This window comes from Exophiala bonariae (genome assembly GCF_035927105.1).
Source record: "Exophiala bonariae strain CCFEE 5792 chromosome Unknown scaffold_21, whole genome shotgun sequence".
Lineage (NCBI taxonomy): Eukaryota > Fungi > Ascomycota > Eurotiomycetes > Chaetothyriales > Herpotrichiellaceae > Exophiala > Exophiala bonariae.
Genome location: NW_027042496.1, coordinates 190203 through 206917, shown reverse-complemented (window position 1 = coordinate 206917; position 16715 = coordinate 190203). Strand labels below are relative to the sequence as shown.

The 16715-nt window shown below is 49.9% G+C and overlaps 9 protein-coding genes across 9 annotated transcripts; 3 read left to right on the top strand and 6 right to left on the bottom strand.

Annotated features, from left to right (window-relative positions):
- Window positions 1-147: 147 nt before the first annotated feature.
- Window positions 148-1343, bottom strand: LTR84_005643 (uncharacterized protein; the record flags this gene model as incomplete). Its single annotated transcript, XM_064849208.1, has 4 exons — window positions 148-487; window positions 604-1024; window positions 1107-1155; window positions 1221-1343. The coding sequence occupies 4 exons, from the start codon at window positions 1341-1343 to the stop codon at window positions 148-150; spliced, it is 933 nt and encodes a 310-aa protein (XP_064703911.1).
- An 824-nt stretch (window positions 1344-2167) lies between these two features.
- Window positions 2168-3451, bottom strand: RMT1 (type I protein arginine N-methyltransferase Rmt1; the record flags this gene model as incomplete). The annotated part of the gene is made up of 5 exons (XM_064849207.1): window positions 2168-2646; window positions 2697-3043; window positions 3102-3211; window positions 3261-3294; window positions 3348-3451. The coding sequence occupies 5 exons, from the start codon at window positions 3449-3451 to the stop codon at window positions 2168-2170; spliced, it is 1074 nt and encodes a 357-aa protein (XP_064703910.1).
- Window positions 3452-4149: 698 nt separating this feature from the next.
- Window positions 4150-4443, top strand: LTR84_005641 (uncharacterized protein; the record flags this gene model as incomplete). The annotated part of the gene is made up of 1 exon (XM_064849206.1): window positions 4150-4443. The coding sequence occupies one exon, from the start codon at window positions 4150-4152 to the stop codon at window positions 4441-4443; it is 294 nt and encodes a 97-aa protein (XP_064703909.1).
- Window positions 4444-4984: 541 nt separating this feature from the next.
- Window positions 4985-6886, bottom strand: LTR84_005640 (uncharacterized protein; the record flags this gene model as incomplete). Its single annotated transcript, XM_064849205.1, has 2 exons — window positions 4985-5156; window positions 5250-6886. The coding sequence occupies 2 exons, from the start codon at window positions 6884-6886 to the stop codon at window positions 4985-4987; spliced, it is 1809 nt and encodes a 602-aa protein (XP_064703908.1).
- Window positions 6887-7466: 580 nt separating this feature from the next.
- LTR84_005639 (uncharacterized protein) lies at window positions 7467-8443 on the top strand (the record flags this gene model as incomplete). The annotated part of the gene is made up of 4 exons (XM_064849204.1): window positions 7467-7515; window positions 7583-7958; window positions 8019-8201; window positions 8257-8443. 4 exons carry the CDS (start codon window positions 7467-7469, stop codon window positions 8441-8443), a joined length of 795 nt encoding a protein of 264 aa, XP_064703907.1.
- Window positions 8444-8601: 158 nt separating this feature from the next.
- Window positions 8602-10523, bottom strand: LTR84_005638 (uncharacterized protein; the record flags this gene model as incomplete). The annotated part of the gene is made up of 3 exons (XM_064849203.1): window positions 8602-10144; window positions 10223-10228; window positions 10288-10523. 3 exons carry the CDS (start codon window positions 10521-10523, stop codon window positions 8602-8604), a joined length of 1785 nt encoding a protein of 594 aa, XP_064703906.1.
- Window positions 10524-11022: 499 nt separating this feature from the next.
- On the bottom strand, window positions 11023-12435 carry LTR84_005637 (uncharacterized protein; the record flags this gene model as incomplete). The annotated part of the gene is made up of 1 exon (XM_064849202.1): window positions 11023-12435. The coding sequence occupies one exon, from the start codon at window positions 12433-12435 to the stop codon at window positions 11023-11025; it is 1413 nt and encodes a 470-aa protein (XP_064703905.1).
- A 436-nt stretch (window positions 12436-12871) lies between these two features.
- LTR84_005636 (uncharacterized protein) lies at window positions 12872-14217 on the top strand (the record flags this gene model as incomplete). The annotated part of the gene is made up of 3 exons (XM_064849201.1): window positions 12872-12919; window positions 13234-13882; window positions 13931-14217. The coding sequence occupies 3 exons, from the start codon at window positions 12872-12874 to the stop codon at window positions 14215-14217; spliced, it is 984 nt and encodes a 327-aa protein (XP_064703904.1).
- Window positions 14218-14469: 252 nt separating this feature from the next.
- Window positions 14470-16329, bottom strand: LTR84_005635 (uncharacterized protein; the record flags this gene model as incomplete). The annotated part of the gene is made up of 2 exons (XM_064849200.1): window positions 14470-14649; window positions 14707-16329. 2 exons carry the CDS (start codon window positions 16327-16329, stop codon window positions 14470-14472), a joined length of 1803 nt encoding a protein of 600 aa, XP_064703903.1.
- Between the last annotated feature and the right edge of the window lie 386 nt (window positions 16330-16715).

Sequence of the window (16715 nt, the reverse complement as noted above, 5' to 3'; positions counted from 1 at the left end):
TTTTTATATTGTTTCATGCACGTTACACTTATATAGGGCTATGGATTGAAATCTGATGACTTTATCCACGCATAAGCAAGATATGACGCCCCAGGCTACAGGAGCCTCGACCGCCAATCTAATGCCTGCCTGAGCCAAGTACACAACCTACAATTTACTCTTGCCGTCAACGACACGTATCGACGCTCGGCCATTACTGAGGACGACCTTCCCATTGACCTCAGTGACGAAGCGAATCTCCTCAAAGCCATCCTTGACCTCTCCGGTCCGCCAGATCTTGACGACGAGCTTGACGCCGGGCTTGACGGGGGCGGCGAACCGCGCCTGGAAGTCCTTGATGTTGGCCGGGTCGCTGCCGCCCAGCTCCTTGAGCAGCGCGAACGCCGACGCGTTCCAGCTGAACAAGCCGTGCATGATCGCGCCGCCGAAGCCCATCTTCTGGCCCGGTTCGGGCGTTGCGTGCAGTGGATTGTAGTCGCCGTTTAGTCTGTTTATTTCCCGGTTAGTGATCATCTAGCTCGGTCTTTGATGGGGTGGGAGTATCTGAATTCCCTCACTGCACTCGTCGTGCATGGTGATGGTTGATATATGGGATGGGCTTACCTGTACAAATGGGCACTCTCAGGCGTCAATTGGATCTCATGCACCTTATCGGGGCTGGCCTCTCTGCCCTTGGGCGGCGGGTAATTGACTGTCGCAGGGCCCTTGGGGCCACCCCAGCCGCCCTGGCCGACGAAGAAGCCCGAGCCGACCATGCGGGTATACACCTCGCCAGACTGTTTATCGACAACGAGCGTCTCGCGCTCGACGACCGTGCCGGGCTTGCCCTTGTCGTAGACGCCGAGGACTTTCTCGCGCAGCTCGAACTGCCGGCCCTCGGACGAGGTGGGCAGTGGCTTGAGGAATTCGATCGATCGCTGCCCGTCCAGGACTCGTGTCGGGTCGAATTTGGGCACGCCCGGGATCGGGTTGCTGCGCTGCGAGGCGTAGAAGTCGATCACTTCTTGTGTGGTCTTTTTGAATGCTATATGGAGTGGGCATGAGTGAGATTGAGCTACGATTGGGGATAGGAGCTGGGCTGCTATCTCGCATAGACTTGGACTTACGGAGGAGGATGGAGTAGGTGGGAAAGACGGCGAACTTGGGATCTAGTTCCTGTAGAAACATTGTTAGGAGATGACTATGGTTCACCTAGCATATGCTCCAGGATATTCTCTTACGTAGATGAAATGCAACTCATCCTTCGCTGTCGCGCCGATACTGACGGCGAACAGGAGGACATCTCTCTTCAGCCATGAGACGTCTGAGCGAGGGAACTCGAAACCAACTCCTGGGCCGGACATTTTGATAGTAGATCAATTTCTTTTGTATAAGACACCTCTGTAACTGTTGAGATGCGTATGTTTATGGGGTATCTTACGGAGGTATGGGTAGAGAAAAGAAAGAGTCAGCTCACTCGTAACACCTCCAACAACATTTCCCTTTCTGCGGGGAATCACCTCATCCAACCTAGTATCGGTGGACTTATGCCGAGGCAACTCGGTACCCTGATGGGGATTCGGCGGATAGAAGAAGTCTTGGGTGCGATACGCACCGTTTGGATACTAGTTAGTAGCCCAAAGACCCCTACCATCCCTCTGGAGGCGATAACTAATCTTAGAAATTAATGGTGTTGGTTCTGACTTACTTTCTTGATCTCCTCGGTTGGTCGGTAATACAAGAAGTAAACATTATTAGACTGCTAGGCCGCATGGCCATGTTCCTGAATCTTTGATTTCTCTAATTCCTCTAGCTCCTTAATGTCCATCATGAAAATTTGTCCATTTTATCAAAAATCTGCTTCAACTCGTTGGGGGTATCTATCATAAAATAACGAGGAGCTTGAGTTTTCGTTTCCCGGATTGTTTTCATTACGATCATTTCCATCGTTGCAAAGATTCTCCACGGAGACGTGTGAGAAACCTCACTTAGTCTTCCGTCAATGATGCTGCCAATGTCCAAAAACGCCTGGAAGTAGAGAGACGGGAGACTGAAATGTTCCAGACTAAACAAGGATCATGCCATGTACTCGTCACAGGCGCCCACCACTTTCCTATGCATGATACCGGATGAGAACCCCAACAAGATGAATGCATGCTGTGCTAGTTGTCGACGTCGTCATGTCAAATTAACACATTCTGTATTCGCAAGACCCGGCAGCTGTGCGGGTATGGTCTTCAGTTGCTAATTCATAGTTGACTTTGATGTCAAGATCGCGACGGTTCTTGTCATTGGGCTTGTTGGAGAGGAAGCCTCGAACATGTTCACCTTCCTCGACTGTCAGGACTTCTCGCAGATAGAAGACGGTTTGTTTCCAGTGAGTGTATTTTGTGTGTGGACCCGTTGAGAATCGGATGGGTTTGTGACATGCGGTGAAATCAATATCGAACCAGGCAATGAGTGCATGGATGAAGTCATTTCTCTGTACGCGTAATTGGAACGGTTCTGAGAATGCCAGATCGGCCACCTGGACAGTGTTGAGGTCGATGGTGAAGACTGGGCATGGGTCTGTGACAAGTGCCTTCAATTCCACGGTATCAACCAATGGTTCTGTGAGAGCACTCTCCTTCATGGGTGAATAATCGAAACCATATACGTTATCCCAGACTGCAGCATGTTAGTCGAGATACTTGAGCATTGTTCTCCATTCAACTCACATCCAATCTTGTCCTCCTTATACTCTCCATCCTCAATTGCGGCCATGTAGATCGTAGCCTTGTCAGGAAAGATTTTCCCTCCAGGAACCAGATACTTGTCACGGGCATACAGTACAGTGTCAAGCATGCTCTCGTAGAGGAGGAAATATCCCATCCACTCAGAGATGATGATATCGACCTTGCCGCCATTGAGATGTTGTGCTGGTAATTCCACCTCTTCCATCTTGCCTTGGAGTAGTGTGACTCTGCTCGTCAGACCATTGACCTCGACGATCTCTTTGGCCTTGTTGATGATGCTGGACATGTCGACTCCGATGACGTGTCTTGCACCGGCCTTTGCGGCGAACCTGATATGGTCAGAGAATGTTTTTTTTTTGCAGCCGTTCAGTAGACTTGAGGACTCACATGCTGAGGATTCCAGTACCGCAGCCGACATCAAGGACGACCTTATCTTTGAACAGGTGTTTGTTTTGATAGATGGAGTCTCGGTATGATCTAGTCCGCACTTCGTCTTTCTGTGACCGCTATTAGCATGATTTGGCGTTGTCTCGTGCGGTAACTCACCAGCATTTCCTCGTGGATACCATGGTGGTCATAGCTGTTGCAAAGTCAGACACGGGTCTTCTCAATGCGCCATGTTGTATCCTTTACCTCGTGAAATATCGAACTTCTGAGTGTTCCATGCCAGCCATTCGCTCTTCTGTGGTCATTGCAGCCAGATCGGCCACTGAAGGCCCGGATTTGGCGCCGTTCATTTCTGCAACTCTTACGAATTGTCGACAATGTTGGTCAACACAGCAGTCGATGCAAGAGCCAGTCCAGAAGCGAGGTAGGGATCGGGATAGGGAAGGGTATTATGGGTAGTTGACGTGAGAAAACTCGAATCTCCCAGGCTAGAATTCGAAAATAGACTTTACTCCAAGGCAATAATTATTCCTCTAACTCAAATTCCGGCGGCGCAGTTTCCAAAAAACAAGAGCGGAAGTGACATCACGTGTGGATTAAAAATACGGTGGAGTTAGAAACCTTGGATGTCATTTTGAGCGATTACTTGACATGCTTTAAGCTCGACCGTATATCTTTTATCGACTACCGTGTTAAACCTTCAGATAACTGCGCAATAACTCCTATCCCTAGCGATCTATACAGACACTAATGAACAATTAGAAATATGGTGTCTGATGTACCAGATCTCAAAGCAATGACTAAGCTGGCAGCAGTGCAAGCAACACCAGCGTTTCTCAATAAAGCAGCAAGGCATCGTTGACAACAGATTTCGGTGCTGTGGCACTGAGCGGCCTCATCTGTGGAGGGAATGGCAATCCACAGGCGCAGTACCCGCTGAGCCTCCATTATCCAGTCGTGCACGTGGCATCTGGTCGCGGCTTTTCTGTCCAGGGAGTGAACTTCAAGGCGCCGTCTAGCTGCCTCTTGCAGTCTGGCGAACTCATTGATGTGCTATGCCATCAACTCTGTGGCTATCGTCGGTGACGACGTGGTGGAGAAGCACAGTGTCAACGATGCGACCCGTGATTTCCTAAGAAAGGCACAGCAGAAGCGAAGAGCGACCATTGTTGGTCCGGGGTCTGCCATACCTGCTGGATCATTTGAGCACGGTCAGCTGGGGTTATTATATGCCGAAGTCAACACGGATAGCCTCATCAAGGGAAATCACGCCCTTGACTACGCCGGCCATTACAACCGCCATGAGTTGTTTGCTCATCATTTCAAGCGCTCCTTTGACTAGACATAGAGCTGAGGATGTTTTGACTGATTCATAACTGAAGCAGAGTTGGACAAGCTAGAGACCCAGCCTGACCCTGGGACCAACATCGTCACTTGGATCAATGGCAATGTCCCTACGAGCCCTCAGAATCGGTCTCCATTCAAGAAGTGTGCCATTGTTGGCCGCGTATGCTCCTTAACATTTCTGTTTATATTATATCAGCGATTACACCCTAGGATGGCTAGTTCAGCAACTCATTACTTACCCCTAACTTTCTAACGTCTACCTAGTAAATCTAACTTACATGCACCTCATCAACAGCTAGACCATACTCTCTAGGACTATTAATCCCACGGTAGCTTCCCTAAATGCCAATATAGAGATATTCTAGTCCCTATATTTCAGACACTGGCTTGCATAGAAGCCTTTCAGACCGGCTACGCAAGGGTAGAAAGAGAGAGATGTTCACACTCCTGTGTGCTTTATTTTGCTTTCAATACAGATCGCTACAGAATTACCAACCAACTTCATGCCTACCAAGGTAGCCTCATAAACATAGTTCTCACACGACCTCTTTCTCACCCACCCTCTTCTCGTGGCCCTCCACAACCCCCACCGTCTTGCCATGCATCTTTCGGCTCACATCATCAGTGAGCAGATGCCCGTAATTGATTGTGAGGCACGAGCATGCGACGGCTAGAACGGCGAAGGCGATGACAGCGTACCATACATATCTGCAATAATACATTAGCGTCAACTTCATTTTAACAAAACTCAACGACAACCGCACGACATGAAAGGTGAGGAGGGAAGGGGGAAGAGCATACCTAAAAGCGTCAGCCGCCGCACCACTCTGCGCTGCTGCCGCTGCCGCAAGAATCTGAGTATTAATGCCCGGCACCTCTTCTAGGCCCATACCTGTCGTCAGCGCTGTCAGCAATGCAGCAATACTGCTTGCCGGTAGTCCCGCTGCAGTCGCTGCCTCAGAGACTCTTGGTGGCACAAAGGCAACCAGTTTGTTGTTTAAGATGGTCACGTAAATCGCCAGCGCAACAGATGCACCACCCGACCGAATCGATCCCAGTGCGCCAAGGGCAGCACCGATATCTTCTGTCGGTAGTGCCAGAGGTGCCAGAGCAAGACTGCAGGACTCCAGCACACCAACCGATACAGTGGCCATAAACATCAATGCCACGCCCTTCGACTCTTGACCAGGATTGATTGAGACCATGGCAGCGGAGAAAGCGAGTAGCGACACCGCACTGCTGATGAGGATGTATCGACTCTTCATGATGTACTGGCAGAGCACACCACCAACGACTTGACCCACCAGGGCACCGGATCCGACGACGCAGGCAAGCCAACCTTTGTGGACATTGGACCCGCCGAAGAGGAAAGCAATCTGTTGTGGCCAGAGGACATTCATTGAGTAATAAACGCAACTCCCGACTGTGGCGGTAACCACCATCGCAAGATATCCCCTTGACTTGAATAGATGGATTGGCAGAAGAGGATCCCCACCATGTATGTACGCATCATAAAGGACAAAGATAACGAGCGCGAGGAAGCCGACGACAATGGTGCCGATAACATGTCCGGATTTCCACGGGTACATCGCACCACCCCAGTTTAATCCCATGATAAAGAGGATCAATCCTCCTGTGAACAGTACGAAGCCCACGACATCCTGGCGCTTGACTTGCTGAGTCTTAGATCTGTTCACGTGCAGATGGTCGAAGGTAGGTGGATGGTAAAACAAGAACAGAGTAACAACTGCTAGACCAGCAACGATGATGTTGATGTAATAACTCCATCGCCAGGATGCTGCCGTTCCTGTGACGAAGGCTTGCGCGATAACAGGACCGAAGCAGGCAAATTGGAAGGAGGAGAAGAAGATGCCAGCAACCCATAGGGGTCGGTGCTTGTTTGGGACGAGCTCGGATATGGCCACGGTAAAGGTGATTTGCACGGCACCAGCAAGACCGTTGAGGACGTTGGCGCCAATCAAGCTGTTGACGCTCTTTGCGGTCGCGCCGATGATGGCTCCAATCAAACCTAGCCCGTTGCCGCCAACGAAGAACCACCGTCTCCCAAAGATGTCACTGAAGCGACCAACGACGAGGAAACCGATCGATAACCCAAGGGTGTAGGCAAGGGCAACCCAGGTGATGTTACCGGAGGGACCAATATCATTGTTGATGATTAGCAGAGAGTTCGCTGGAAGGACCCATCCGGCATAATTCGAGATATTGCCAAGGCAGAGGCCGACAACAGTGCCGATGAAGCCAATGGAGCGGTAATAATGCTTGGGGAGGTTGGTCCCGAGTGCTGTTTCGGCAATGTCGAAGGTCTCATTGTGGATGGCGACGTGGTGCTCGGTGGTGGGTCGGATCACGTCGCTGTTAGACGAGCGTTCGACGTGGGTGTCAGTGGCAGTTTCTTTAGCTTTGTCGAGGGACGCCATTCTGTAATCTCTGTTGGCCCGTGTGTGAAACCGTCGGCTAGGCTTTGAAAAGTCCAAGAGTAAGAAGGAACATAGAGAAGAGGTGGGATGGGTATAAAAAGCGACCTCGTCCTGGCTTGAATGCGAGACAGCTGGTTGATAAGTACTACTGCTCTATACTAGTAATCTTCATAATCTGCCTTGCAGGATGAACCTAGTTACCCAGAACTCTGGTGCTAACTAGACGCCGGCCTGTCCACGAGGCCCCCCTTTCCACCTTTTCGTGAGATGTGCGGGGGAAATGTGGAGTCCGGAAAACGGTAGCCAGCAAGGCCGGGGTTTTGGGTCGCAACGACCTTGTCCATTTTAGCCTGCCTCGTATTCGAAAGTCTGCCCGGAGTTCCTTGAATCGGCATCTTCCATCCTATGCTCGAGGTATCTAGATTGGACTCGTGAAAAACGGCCCATTAGAAGCGAGTCACGTGTTTTCTTTAGAGGTGTTGAATTGATTTCTTCCGTTTGTGCACCAAGACCCAAATTATCAATACTGAGCAGCCTTGATCCAAGTTCTAGCTGGTCGTAACTCGTGATCAACGGAGTGATGCCTTCGTTGTTGAAGGGAGTTGGATTCATCACCGGTGCTGCGTCAGGTAAGCGACAGAGCCAAAGCACCAAGCTTGATCAGCATCAACTCACCAGATTAACTGAGCGATGCAGGTATTGGCAAGGCGACCGCTCAGTGTTTTGCAAAGCATGGTGTGCGAAAGCTAGCTCTGGGTGACTTGAACATCAAGGCCCTGGAGGATACGGCCACAGAACTCAAGAACACCTACCCCGGGCTCGAAGTGTTAGCACTAGAGCTCAATACTGCTTCAGAGAAGTCTGTTGAAGACTCAATTTCCACCACTGTAAAGAAGCTCCACCGTATTGACTATGCCGTCAATAATGCTGGGATAGCTGGAGCGGCATGGAAGTCTGCTGAGTCAGACCTCGCTGGATGGCAGAAAACAGTGGACGTCAACTTGACTGGAGTTTGGCTGTGTTCAAGAGCGGAGATTAGAGCAATGCTGCACCAGGAACCGCTTGAGGCAAAGTACGTGAAGCAAGATGGACAAGCAGGCAAGCAAACAGGTGGCTGACAGATGCCTCACAGCAATCCGCGACTAAATCGAGGAATCATCATTAATGTTGCGTCCATGTACGGCAAGATAGCAACTAACGCCGCCGTTGGAAATGTCAGCTATACCGCGACGAAACATGGCGTTGTGGGCATGACTAAAGCAGATGCCATTACATATTGTAGAGAAGGTATCAGGATAAATGCTATGTGTCCTGGGTACGTTGGATCCATCTCATGATCTATAGAGCCATAGCGTTACTGACAGAACCAGGTACGTAGCCACTCCATTACTGGAAAATGCAGGAGTCGGGATGCAGGGTGAGATCGAGAGGACTCCGGTCAAGAGGCTTGCGTTGATGGAAGAAATTGGGGATAGCATCGTATACATGGCGAGTCCATTGAGCAGTTTCATGTATGGAGCGGCGATGGTAGTGGACGGAGGGTATACAATTCAATAACAGAAGAAACTGCGTTGCGAGGGAACAAAACGGAACGAAAGCTGGTATAACAAAAACCGACAATGATTTTGACTAGGCCACCATTTACAGACCGAGCCCAACCTCAATGATCTTACCAACGCGGTCCCGCTGTTTGATATTTCTTGCCCGACTTTTCTCTATAAGTTGGCATGCAACTCGGTGTTCCCTGTGAAGTTGACAGCGCCAGCTCTCTCCGTAATTGTCCCCGACCGGGTCAAAATCTCCCTCCTCCTACCTCTCGACTGATATTCCTGATCATCATATTCTCTTATATAATACGCCCAGTCTGCTGTCGGATCGGACTCACACTGCGAGAACCCATTGCCAAGCCAGGTAAATCTGTTGCTGTTGTACTTGACCTCGAGATCATCCCACCTGACTTCTGTTAGAGCCTCGATGTAGTGTAGCGTCGATCCAGGCCACAGTGCTGTCACAGGTGCATCTGCTTGGTTTGCCTTGTACCAGCTTCTGCACGGGTCGGCCCAAACCGTGCTCTTCATGAACTCGTCCTTCCAGGCGACAAAGTCGTCGACTGCCTCTCGCTTGGGAGCGATACTGTGGATATTCGACGTTTGGTATCGGTCTATGACCGCGAGCATCCAGTCTGCTTGGACTTCGATCGCGGAAAGGACTGGTCCGTTGCCGATGGGACAGTTCGGGCCAAGGAAGATCAGATAATTGGGAAAGTCGGCTGCAGCAAGACCGAAGTAAGACTTTGGCTCATTCACCCATTCGTCTTGTAAGTTGCTGCCACTTGGTCCAATGAGGGGGAATCTTGGTTTGAACGTGGTATCAAATCCAGTTGCGCAGATTAAGACGTCAACTGGATACTCCTGATCATTCTCACACAAACAGCCCTTCTCTGTGATCTCCTTTATACCGCCATACACGACTTCGACGTTCTCCTTCGTCAGTGACTCCAAGTATCCAACACCAGGAGTGAGTCGCCTGCAGCCCAAGGACCAACTAGGGATCAACTTATCCTCAAGGAGCTTGTTGTTAAGTTTCTGCTTCATTTGGCCGATCATATAGGCTCTTGTGTCATCTTGAGTGCTACTCCCTTTCAAAAAGAGGCTGAATTGACCGTTCAAACCGGTCTCTACTTGCTTTCGGTACTGAAGGAGTGAGCCGGGCCTGTTGGCGAAGTCATGGAGCTCCTGAGGAGTGAATACATGCTGCTCGAGTCCTTGCACAGGTGAGACATATGTAGGCTCGCGGATGAAGGTGGTGACTTTTTGAACATGTGGCTGGATTGTAGGTAGAACTTGAATGCCAGAGGAGCCATTACCAATCAAACCAACATGCTTTCCAGTCAGGTCGACATTGCCATCCCAGTTAGCAGTGTGAACCAGTGTCCCCTTGTACTTGTCTAGACCAGGAATCGCAGGCCATCTCCAAGCGTTTAAGATCCCCCCTGCATTGATGAGAATATCGCAATAGTCAGAGAACGTTTCTCTAGTGGCCGTATGTTGGACTACTACATCGTACCCTCCTCTAGTATTGTTCCAAGTTGCACCGATGACTTGGTGATGTGTTTTGCAGTACTTTCGAAGACTGTACTTCTTCGCGAAGTGGTGGAAGTAATTGAAGATCTCGCCACTTCCAGCATAGACGGCAGACCAGTCTAGCTTGGGCTCGAAAGACCAGGTATAGTTGTGAGCTGGTACATCGCACGCGCATCTAATTTGGTATTGTTAGTAACACGTTCTCCAGTACTGAAATAATGAGTCGATCTAAATGAAATCAATGGTAGCTTACCCAGGGCTGTCATTGTCATGGGTTAGCATTTGCCTCATCGCCAAGGGTCGGTACATGCTCACTACTTATTCTCCCACCACGTCCCAGCAACTTCTTCGTTCTTCTCATATACCGTAAGGTCAAAGTTTCGGAAGCTCCTTTGTAGCTTGTATGCAAACAGTAGGCCAGATGCGCCAGCACCAATACAAATTATCTTGACATGGCGCTCTGAATGAATCGGAGCGCCTCGGCGCCTTCTCACATCATCCGCGCCACCCCAGTGCGCTCGCCGGTGTAATTGAGGAAGGACAAAGTCTGCCATTGTGTATTGAGTTTGGTAGACTAGAAAAATCAGCACGGTGGATAATGGGAAAGCTCGACTTCAAAAGTAAATCTTTTGAAGGCTGATATAATATTAGGAGCAGCGACGAACTCGAGAGACTCCTTTGTATTGCCGGGCCGAGCAACACAAGATGTCATTTCCGACCTCTGCACGGTCTCGATCACTGTACACAAAGACAAGGAAATGGCGTGGCAGTCAACCTAGGCATTTAATGCTCGAGTCATCCGCCCCAGACGAGGTTAGAGGGACGAGTCAGCAACCACCCTCGGAAACTCTTTTCCCTGGAAGGGAGAAAAGGGGTCCCTCGGCACATGATGGTGACCAACCAGAGCCCGACCGCCTAGCCTTTGCCCACGGGGAAGAGGGGCATTATTTTTCAAAGCTGGGGGAGGTCACGGATGTGATTGCAGTACGAGCAGTGTGCCGCCTACAGTATCCCACTGTTGAAGACAGTGCAGGGACGTATTCCCAAAACTCTTCACAATTTGCTGCCACCAAGGGGCACGTATTCCCATTCAAACTCCTGCTCCAGTCCTTCAATCTTCCACAGCTTCCTCAACTCCCGATTCCGGTCCCTGTAGGCTTGATATTTGCTGACAAGTTTCTCCTTCCGTGCCGCCTTAAGTTGATCTCGTCCCACTTGATGTCGATGTGCGGCGTCAGGCCCGTCCGCTATCCTGACAAATCGAGCATAAGTCCAAAGTTCCGGGAGCACGGTATGTTGGGTGAGACCCTGTCCGCCGTACATCTGCATGCACTCGTCAATAACCTTTGCCAGTGTCTCCGGAACTAGGATTTTAGATTGTGCAATGACATATCGGCCAGCCTTGTTTCCTCGAAGATCCATCGTGTCTGCGGCATTCATGATGATCAGTCTCATAGCATCGATCTGCATTCGCATCTCTGCAATTCTCTCGATGTTGCTGTCAAATTCCCCGATGAGCTTTCCGCGAGGCTTCTTTCTCTCATCGATACTTCTTAACAAGGCCAACTCGTATGCTCTTTCGGCCTGGCCGATGAGTCTCATGCAGTGGTGGATTCTTCCAGGGCCAAGTCTTCCCTGAGCAATATCAAAAGCTCTACCATCGCCCCAGATAACATTTTCTGCTGGCACACGGGCGTTCTCGTAGATATACTCGCCGTGTCCTTCTGGTGCATGATCGTAGCCCATGATACTCAAGTTCCGTACCTGCCTATGTCCTGGCGTATCTCTTGGGACGATAATCATGGTGTGCCGTCTCCAGGGATTCGAATTCCCGGGATCACTCAGACCCATCAAAATGTGAAACTTGACTTCCTGATTCCAGAGGACGTTCCCATACAACTTCTTACCATTTATCACATACTCGTTCTTAGAATTGTCGTAAGTGATCCGGCAGGCAATGTTTGTAGCATCACTACTTGCTCGATCCGGTTCCGTCATGGAATAAGCCGAGCTTGCTTCACCTTCCATCAGAGGTTTAAGCCATTTCTGTTTCTGCTCTTCGTTGGCAAATTTGGCGAGTAGCTCCATGTTGCCTGTCTCAGGGGCATGACAATTCATCGTTTGAGCGGCCCAGTACACTCTACCCATGATCTCAGCACAACATGAGTACTCCAGATTGGTCAATCCAGGCGATTCTTTGAAGTGGCCAGGCAAGAAGAGGTTGAATAAACCTGCGGCTTTTGCTTTCTTTCGGAGTTCATGAATGAGAGGAGGCGTCACCCATCGAGATTTACCCTTCGCTAACTGCGCCTTGACAATCGGTTCCGCTGGAATGCATTCTGTCTCAACCCAATTGTGGACTTTACGGATAAGGTCTATTGCCTGTGGGCGGAGCTTTGAAACAACCCAAGGAGGGAAGTTCTTGAAGGGGACCTCTCCCGCAAGGGCAGCAGCATGACTCGTCATATCGAGTTGATCGTTAATGGGATCAGACAGAGTTCAGGCAATAATATATCAGCAGCTCAATCGCCTATCCAAAGTGTAGATGCTAGATAGGTTTGCGGTCGAGCCGAAGGATGACCCGGTGCGCTGGCAATAGATAACCGAGGAGCCGGGCCACTTTGACAGAGTTCTGAATTCTGCTTATGCTATTTGTTTCCTCGCCCCTCCTCATCCAATTGGAACGGTCCCAAAATGCTCATCCGATACTACTTGCTAATTGGCCAGTTCTTGGGCTGAGGTGTGAAGAAGTAGGTCATAAGCACTGTGTTATAGCTGGTGCAGAAGCATCTCTAGATCATTGCGAATCTGACACAATTCTATCCGCATCACAACAGAAATAATCCTTCCATGCATTGATTAATCGTCAAAACTGAGAAACAAAAGTTTCTGAGCTTTCCAAATGTTCACAGAAACGGAAGAGAAGATATACGCAGAGCCGTGGAAAGAGGTAGGTCTTGCTTTGTTTCTTCATCGCATTGCGCACATCCCAGCACAAAAGCCGGAAAAGGTGTGAGGCTCGGTTTGGGTCATCATAGGGTTAGGGTTATAAAGCAAAGAGTATAAAACGTTACAACAACAGCGGCCCTCTGGTCACTCTTGCGGTGATGTTGGGCATTATACTATTGCAGGTGTATCACTTGAACAGCAGACCGCCTCCTCTTGGTCATTGAATTGGTTGCTCTTTATGAGTAGTCTATGGCTCTTAAATCAACTGTCACTGGTCGTTTTCCTCAATGTCCTAACCTACATCCTCGTCCACAGTTCTGCAAAGAAATTGCTCAAGTTCCTCGGCTTCACGGCCCAACCTCGAACCTCATCTCTAGCTGGGACTCCCTCGTTGTCGTACTCACCTCAACACTCACCTTCCCCAGTTCCGATACCAGTGTCACAACAACGGATGTTTCTCCCTCACCAAACTACAAGCTCCGCATCTACCGCCCTCTCAGTGCAACTGGCAAGGAGAAACTAGCACTCTACATTCACGGTGGCGGCTGGGTCCTCGGTTCCATCGATCAGGAAGACGCCATCGCTCGCAATATTGCCAAATCCAATAACCTTGTCGTCATAAGCGTTGGGTATCGTCTCGCGCCGGCGCATAAATGGCCAGCGGCACATGAGGACTGTGCCGAGGCAGCGAAATATGCTCTTTCTCATGCCTCTGAACTTGGCGCTGATCCCGAGGCGGGCATTCTCATTGTGGGATCCTCTGCTGGTGGGGGAATGGCGTTCTCAACTGCACTGAGACTGATTGACGATGGTCTAGGAGCCAAGGTCAACGGGGTAGTAAGTATGGCGCCCGTGACGGTGCATCCAGACGCTATTCCGGAGGAGCTGAGGGAAAGATATACGAGTTATGAGGAACATGCTGAGCATACTGTTAACACTAAGGACGCCATGATGGCTTTCTTTGGTAAGTGAATGCAGCCTAGTAAGCACGAGGACGTACTAATGAGAACAGCTGCCTATGCTACCTCCGCCACAGACCCCTACTTCTCGCCGTTGCTGCACCCAAAACTGAAGGCATTGCCACGGACATACATTACCGAGAGCGGTACAGACACGCTACGAGACGATGCGAGATTAATGAAGGAGAAGCTGGAGGCAGAGGGTGTGCAAGTAAGGTACGATGCATATGAAGGGTATCCACATTACAGTTGGACCTTTCCAAGTCAGCATCTCGCAGCGCACATTAATGAGTTCTTTGGGAACATGGCTGAGGGTGTCAAGTGGTGCTTGGCTGGGTAAGCGCTGCAAATGCGTGGAGGATGTACCGAAGAGTGTGAAGCAAGGGAGATTGAAATGGAGTGGATATTGTCTGCCCTTGTATGCTCTCTCATCGATGCGTAGTTTTCTAGACAACTTTCTAGTACTGTAGGCCCACTACTCAAAACTTAACCATGTCGCACTTTGAATTTACCATTTCTTGCATTGCCAACATCCATATCAATATCACCAACTCTCAAGTGCACTGGCTTGGACGAATTCTCAGTCCAATTCTCAGTCCACGTGCCACTCATGGTCGTGCGAACGCACATATCTAGCCAGTCCCATCGTATCACCCGTGACGTGAGCCTTCATATCACCATTGCCCAAGAACGCAAACCTATTCTTATATCGGTATTTAATGTCGTAGTCCTCGAAACGGGGTTCCTTCATAGTTTTCAAGAAATGAATCGTCTGCATTTTCATCAGCACCTAAAACTCATCAGCTCTCAAGGGAAGCGAAAAACTCACCGGCCCAGGCCATAGATAAATCCGGTTCTTCACCTTTCCATCCTTAAACCAACTCCTACACTCCTCTCTCCACACAGTATTCTTATGGAATTCATCAAAGTGAGCGTAAATATCGTCCAGCGCCTCCTGTTTCACTGCCATACTTTCAATTGTCTCGTGCTGCATCTTCCGCATGCATTTTACACTATACTCGATCGTCGTCTCAATGGATGGGAGGAGTGTCCCATTCGACCATGTGGCACCCGGGCCAACAATAGTGTAGTAATTCGGGAAGCGAGGGGTTGAGACACCGAAATATAGGTTTACGCCGTCACCCCAGTCGTCCTGAACGGATTTTCCCTGGGCGTTGATGACTTTGAAGGCAGGCTTAAAGGCGACTTGGAAGCCTGTGGCGCAGACAAGAATATCACACTTGTGCTCGAGCCCGTCCTCCGTCACGATGCCGTGCGCAGTGACTTTCTGGATACCGCCGAATATCGTCTCGACATTGGGCTGTACTAGCGCTTCGAGATAGCCGTCGCCAGGAGAAATGCGTCGACAGCCTGGTGCCCACTTGGGGATAATGAAGGATTTGAGTTCCTCGTGTCCAGGACCCATACGCCGGTGCATTTCTTCGGTGATTACTTTGCGGAATAGATTGGACAGGTCGCTTCCTTGTCGGTACATGCCGAAAAGGCCATTAATTTCGGCCTCAATACGTTTCCGGAAGTCGAGGTGATACTCGGGACTTTCTCTAAATTTCTTTTTATCTTCTTCTGTGAACTTGTATTGTCTGTGGCCTGGGTCTGTCTCTTGGCCTTTTTGTAAATCTGACGCAAGAGCGCCAGCACCGAAGGGTGGAGAGATCCAAGTAGGACTTCGCATATATACTTGGACCTTATCACATATCTGTTGTAGTTGTGGGACGATCTGGACGCTGGTTGAGCCGGTCCCGATGACAGCAGCCGTTTTACCCTTGAAGTCGACATCGTGGTTCCAGCTTGCTGAGTGCATTAAGGGACCATTGAAGTCGTGGAGTCCCTCAATCTCGGGCCATTTCCAGTTGTTCAGAATCCCGGTGCCGTTAACGACACAGTGACCCCAGTCCTTCCAAGTTTCTTTGGTCACTTGGTCTTCAACGGTGATCTCCCAGATACTTCGTTCTTCGATCCAGCGGCATTCCACCACTTTCATATTGAGCTTCATGTATTTTCGTGATCCGAATCTATCGGCAAAATTTTCGAAGTATCGCTGGATCTCGTCGCCATAAGCGAAGTAGTGCGACCACTCAGGATTCGGGTCGAATGTGAATGTATAAAGATGTGAGGGAATATCACAAGCGACGCCTGGATAGGTGTTTTCGTACCAAGTGCCACCGAATTGAGGGTTCTTCTCGAATAGTGTCAGTTCCCAGGACCCTGGAACAAGCATTCGTTCCATTTTGTAAGCCAGGCACAATCCAGAGGCACCAGCTCCAATACATGCCACTCTCAGCTTAGTAGGTTTCGAATGATACTGCGGGAGGACACGGTATGGACCTTCTGGCGACTCTTCTGCATAGTCAAAAGTTGCGCTAGGACTAGGTCCAAGTGTAGTTGCCATCCCTCCATGCTGCTGCTCACGCAGCGCACCGGCGTCACCCATCTTGCCCAAGGTCTAAGAGGTTTCTATACACACCGAGGGCGGCAGCGATCCAGAGATGATACTGGTCCGGAAGAAAGGCTGTAGGTGCATTGAGTATTCAAGTTAGATAGAACACAACTGTTGATAAGGCTTGCATTTTGAGAATGCCAACAGCCACTAGGTGCACATGACCGCATCTTCAAGGCCAAAGTGATCACCACATTACTTACTCTTGCCGCATCCGTCTCGGCCTTTTGCCACGGCGCTACGAGAGCCCGGTATACTGCGGAAACATGGTGAGTCTCGACCGCAACCCATGGTAGAGATCGGGGAATCCTTTCGCAGAATCCAAGCTGTAATGCACCCCGCTTTCTGTGCGGAGACCGGAAAACCTTTGCCAGGCTTTG